At 57.8% G+C, this 5,119-nt stretch overlaps 1 protein-coding gene across 1 annotated transcript; it reads right to left on the bottom strand.

Moving 5' to 3' along the window:
• Nucleotides 1–1,069: 1,069 nt before the first annotated feature.
• Nucleotides 1,070–3,176, bottom strand: LOC123051157 (cytochrome P450 93G1). The gene is made up of 2 exons (XM_044473966.1): nt 2,070–3,176; nt 1,070–1,978 (listed from the first exon to the last, which is right to left on the bottom strand). The coding sequence occupies exons 1-2, from the start codon at nt 3,069–3,071 to the stop codon at nt 1,328–1,330; spliced, it is 1,653 nt and encodes a 550-aa protein (XP_044329901.1). The 5' UTR covers nt 3,072–3,176; the 3' UTR covers nt 1,070–1,327.
• Nucleotides 3,177–5,119: the final 1,943 nt, after the last annotated feature.

Here is a 5,119-nt window from a genome sequence, read left to right on the forward strand (position 1 = left end):
ACATCTCCGAAAAAGGCTCAACTCCAACAGATGGTGGTCCAAACGGAGATGTAAAAAATAGAGCAACTCCAACAGATGGTCCAAAAAAAAGATGCAAAACCAGTCGGCGGCCGCGCGGCTGCTGTTCAGCCACTGTACAACCGCGGTTTTGCGTTCAAATATCACTTCAAATTTGAAATAAAGTGCATCATCATTATAGTTCGAATCATAATAAAAGTGCATCATCATCATCATAGTTTGAAATCCCTCTACCAAAAGTGCAATGTCCCAATCAAAGTTTTTTGGCCTACAAACTAAAATACACATGAATATCATTCATGTGGATCATCAACACCTCCGGCGTTGTGAACCATGGTACAATCATCATCATCATCGGCTTCTTTGTCGACGTAGTGAAGCGGTGAAGTATCGTTGTCGAGAGCATGACCGAAAGCACCTTCATTGCCTCCCATGTCGCTCATGTTGCCACCCATCGTGTTGCCGCCAAACCCACCTCCCATGTCGGTCATGTTGCCTCCGAAGCCGCCCATCGTGTTGCCGCCAAAGGCACCTCCCGTGCCGGTCATGTTGCCTCCGAAGCCGCCCATCGTGTTGCCGCCAAATCATCATTTGCCACATTTGCCGCGTGCAAAAAAGCTTCGTCTTCAAGACTACAATGGAACGTACAAACATTCAACATCACTCAATTTGAAACAACAAACGAGAGCACAAAATATATTTTTTACATATGGTCCAAAAGTTAGATATTTTTACATTTGGACCATCTATTGGAGATGCTTTTTTTTTTGGCGGTTGCTATTAGAGATGCTCTAATAACATCGACTATGCCAAATAAAAATATAAGATCACTGTGTGGAGCTGCCTAATTTATACAGTAGTACTATAGTGTTAAAAACGCTTTTATATTGTGGGATGAAGGGAGGCAATGCTATACCTACGTACAATCAGCTACGTGTTTTAGTAATTAGCAACAAGGACAATTTTGATTGGAGATAGGGAAAGGAGGGGGCCCACCAGTATGAAGAGTTGGTTAGGAAGGTTTCGTAAAACTTTACGTACTAGATGTCCGTAGATGTAGGATTATTCCTATAGTATTTATTAGTAAGATGTGACAGCAATATACATAGATCCATATGGAAGTGGAAAAGTTACAACCTATGAACCACCTGACAATGACTGTAAACAGCTTCATTAACGTGCCAGCGGCAGTAGTTGTAGGAAACGACCACTCTTGACGTGTACGTGCGGACGGCACAAGAAAAAGTATGGAGGGACGTGGACGACAGCGACGCCGCGCCGGCGTCCGTGCGGCGTGGTGCGGCCGGGCCTAGACGACCGCCGGGAAGGGGCTGAGGCGCGGCGAGGGGCGGAGCAGCAGCGGGTGCTTGCGCGCGCACACCAGCCCGTCGGCCTCCTCCATGTCTATCTTCTTCGCGTCGCCGTCCACGGCCCAGTCGAAGCACTGCACGAGGGCCGCCACGACGGCGGGCACGGACTGGAGCGCGAGCCCCATGCCGGGGCAGCCGCGCCGGCCGCTCCCGAACGGCAGGTACTGGAAGTGCTGCCCGCGCGGGTCCAGCGCCTCGTTGCGCCCGCCGGCCATGAACCGCTCAGGCCGGAACTCCAGTGGCGCGTCCCAGTTGGCCGGGTCGCGCGCGATGGACCACAGGTTCATGAACACCGCCGTGCCCGCAGGCACCGTGAACCCGCCTACGCCGCCGGCCGCGGTCACCACCATCTCCTCCGTCGACTGCCGGTGCGCGATCGGGGCCGCCGGGCGCAGTCGGAGCGTCTCCTTGTACGCCGCCTGCAGGTAGGGGAGGCTCGCCACGTCGCCCTCGCCCGCGATCCTGTCGCGCCCCACCACCGCGTCGATCTCCTCCCGCACCTTGCGGAGGCACTCCGGGTGGTTCATCAGCTCCGCCAGCATCCACTCCACCATGGCCGCCGACGTGTCGGAGCCGGCGGTCACCACGTCCTACATCAATCCATCCAACGTGCATGATCGAGAAGAATTCAATAAACGCAACGGCACGAAGAAGAAGATTAATCCAAATCTTGGGTCTTACGATGACGAAGGCTTTGATCTTCTTCCTGGTGAGCTTCACCTCCGCCGCCGCGTCGTCCTCCAACTTGTCCAGCAGGATGTCGAGCAAGTCCTTGCTGCTCTCCGTCGTCGTTCCCGTGGCTGTCTTCTTCTCCGGCGTCTCTCCTTCTGCTCCACCACGCATCTTCCTGGCCTCCCGGGCCTCCTCCTTGTGCCGAATCATCTGCTCGAGCAGCGCGTCGAAGCGGCGGTGGACGTCGGCGGCCCGGCGGCCGAGGCCCTGGAGGTCCCAGCCGCGGCACACGGCGATGTAATCCTCGACGTTGAACGCACCGACGAGCTCCGCCACGGCCTTGACCAGCGCCTGCGCCTCCCCCGTGACGCTCCCGGGCACGGTGCTGGCCATCATCCTGATGATGGACGTGTTCGACAGCCGGATGAGCGCGGCGGTGAGGTCCACCGCCTCAGCACCCGACGCCTGGTGCAGCACGCTCTGCAGCAGCGAGACGAGGCCGGCGCGGCGGACGGGGCGGAGCTGCTCGACGGTTCGGGGGCCGAGGAGCTCGGACATGCAGAGGCGCTTCATGGAGCGCCAGTGCGGGCCGTAGGGCGCGAAGGCGAAGCCGTCGTCGCCGTACGCGAACTGGCGCGCCACGGCCGTGAGCGGCCGCTCCGAGATCTTGCCCTCGTGGGTCCGGATGAGCTCGGCGGCGACGCCGGCCGAGCTGGCCACCACGCAGTGGGTGGAGCCGAGCCGGATGTGCATCAGCGGGCCCAGCCGGGCCGCCAGGTCGTGGAAGGTGCGGTGCACCGGCGGGCGCACCAGGTGCAGGTGCCCGATCACCGGGAAGCCCCTCGGGCTCGGCGGCAGCCGCGGCTTCCGGCCCCCGCCTCTGCTCAAGGCGGCGATCATAAGGACCGCGGTGGCGAGCGCGACCGCGAGGAGGGAGGCCGTCACTGGGTCCTGCGTCAGCTGCCGAAGAAGAAGCAGCGCCGGCTGCTGCATGCTCGACGCCGTTGCCATTGCCGCGAGGGTACCACCTGCTACCTCTGGACTACACTGACACGCACGTAACTGGTGTGTGTTATATATAGGCGGCAAATGCAATTAACAAGCTGGTGATGAATTAACTGAGCTCGCATGGACTCGTCGGTAGGTAAACGTATGGATCACCATGATCTATCAGCAAGCTTCACTGGGATCGATCGTATTCGCTGCGTGGTGTGTAAGAGCATCCACACACGTAATCCGGTCTCCCAGACGTCCACGGATGCGTCCGTTGACTGTCCGTTTTGAGCCCCTATTTATTCGTTCATATAGCCATACTATATTTCTGATCACTTGCATGTGAAGGAAGAAAGAAACCTCCTCGCTCTTGTCCAAGCCAAGAGAACGGTTGACCCCCTCTGCGCCGCCGCCGATCTTCCTCGTCTTCTGTGGCCTTAAGGCCATGGAGGAGCGGTGGATCCCGGTCCTTGCCGGCGGGAGGGCTCCGTTTTCATATGTTTATTTGAGTTTTTCTAGGGTTTGTGTCCTGCTCAGGAAGACGAGACGGCGGCAGCTTCATGAAGGCGGAATAAGGTTCTCTTCGCCTAGGCCGGTGGTGTGTCTAGTATCGTCGGAGGGCGTGTGAAGATGTGTCTCTTGCGGATCTCGCGGGATTCAATTGGTGCTTGTCTTTAGTGGATCCGGTCGGATCTGGTCTCGGTTGTCTACGTCAGTGTGCCTTCAGGTTGGATCCTTCTGATCTAGCGATAGTTGTTGTTCTGATGCGTTGGTCTGTGGGGCCTTACCACGACGACTTTCCGACTGTCTACTACAACAAGTTTGATCCAGCTCCGCTGAGAAAGGAGTGATAATGGCGGCGCGCCTTCTGCTCGCTTCAGTGTTTGTAGTCATCATTAGGTGGTCTATGAATCTGGATGTAACTTTTACTATTTTTTGTGTTCATACTGCCATGATTGATAATGAATAGATTGGAAATTTCCCCACAAAAAAAGAAGGATGAAAAAATGTGGTTCAAGGTGGGCCATGTCCTACGTGGCGGACTAGCGTGTCCACGAGCCCTTATATACTCTCCATATTTGGTCTCAATATGAGAGTTTGTGGACAGTCTCTAAGAGCATCTATAATCGGACCCCTCAAATCCGTCTCAAACGCCATCCGGTCGCTGCCCGGTCATGAAATTTGGACCCAGGCGGGCCCCTGAAACGCTTGGGCTGACCGGCACCCCCATATCCTGCCCAAATACGGGGTGGATATGGGGGCGTCCGGGCGCGCCGGGGCACGCCCGCCACGTCGGACCCAGCCTGTGCTGGCCCACCCGACCCCACTTATATTCGTCCCCATCCTCTCGCTGGACCAAACCCTAGCCACTTCACTCCCTCCCCTCCACTCCCCTCCACCACCCGAGCTCACCTCCGGCGGTTTGCGACCTTCTTCGCCATGGCAGGCAGCGGATCGGACTCCGACCAGTCCGGATCCGTCGACTGGGATGGCGTCCCATGTGGGTTGGAGGAGGCAATGGCAGTTCACATTGCACTCCGCCGCTCCCGGGAGGACAGTGTCCAGCTGATGGACGGATCCGTCCATCGCGACGCCATAGCGTCGGCTCACCGGGTGCTCAGGTCCTCTGGTGCTGGATCCTCACGGTCCCGGCCGAAACACCTCTCCTTCCCCATCATTGGTCGGGCAGAGTATGAGTCCTATCGGGAATGGGTGGCCCGCTGTGGGAAGGAGAGGATAAGGGCCGCTGAGGCCCATATCGCGGCGGAAATGGCGACGACGAAGGTGGCTGATGCGGCGGCGCGGGCGGCCGCAGAGGAGGAAGCCATCCGCACCCGCATTGTGAAGAAACGGCAGCGGAGGAACACGCGCGCCCTTGCCCGAGAGTAGAATCAGGCGGTCTGTGCCATGGCCGGACTGCCACCGAAGGAGAAGGAGGACAGCTCCGGCGACGAGCAGATCCAGCTCGATCCGTACTGCGTCTTCGACTGGTACTTCCGCGAGATGAACGGCAAGGGCGTCGAGAAGGGCAAGGGCAGCCATGGATGAGCTCCACCATAGCCAAA

This window comes from Triticum aestivum, chromosome 2D, assembly GCF_018294505.1.
Source record: "Triticum aestivum cultivar Chinese Spring chromosome 2D, IWGSC CS RefSeq v2.1, whole genome shotgun sequence".
NCBI classification, from domain to species: Eukaryota; Viridiplantae; Streptophyta; class Magnoliopsida; order Poales; family Poaceae; genus Triticum; species Triticum aestivum.

Coding starts and splice junctions, on each gene's coding strand:
- LOC123051157 (XM_044473966.1), bottom strand. CDS start 3,071: ATGGCAACGGCGTCGAGCATGCAGCAGCCGGCGCTGCTTCTTCTTCGG. Junction 1,979..2,069: donor AGATCAAAGCCTTCGTCATC/GTAAGACCCAAG, acceptor GGATTGATGTAG/GACGTGGTGACCGCCGGCTC.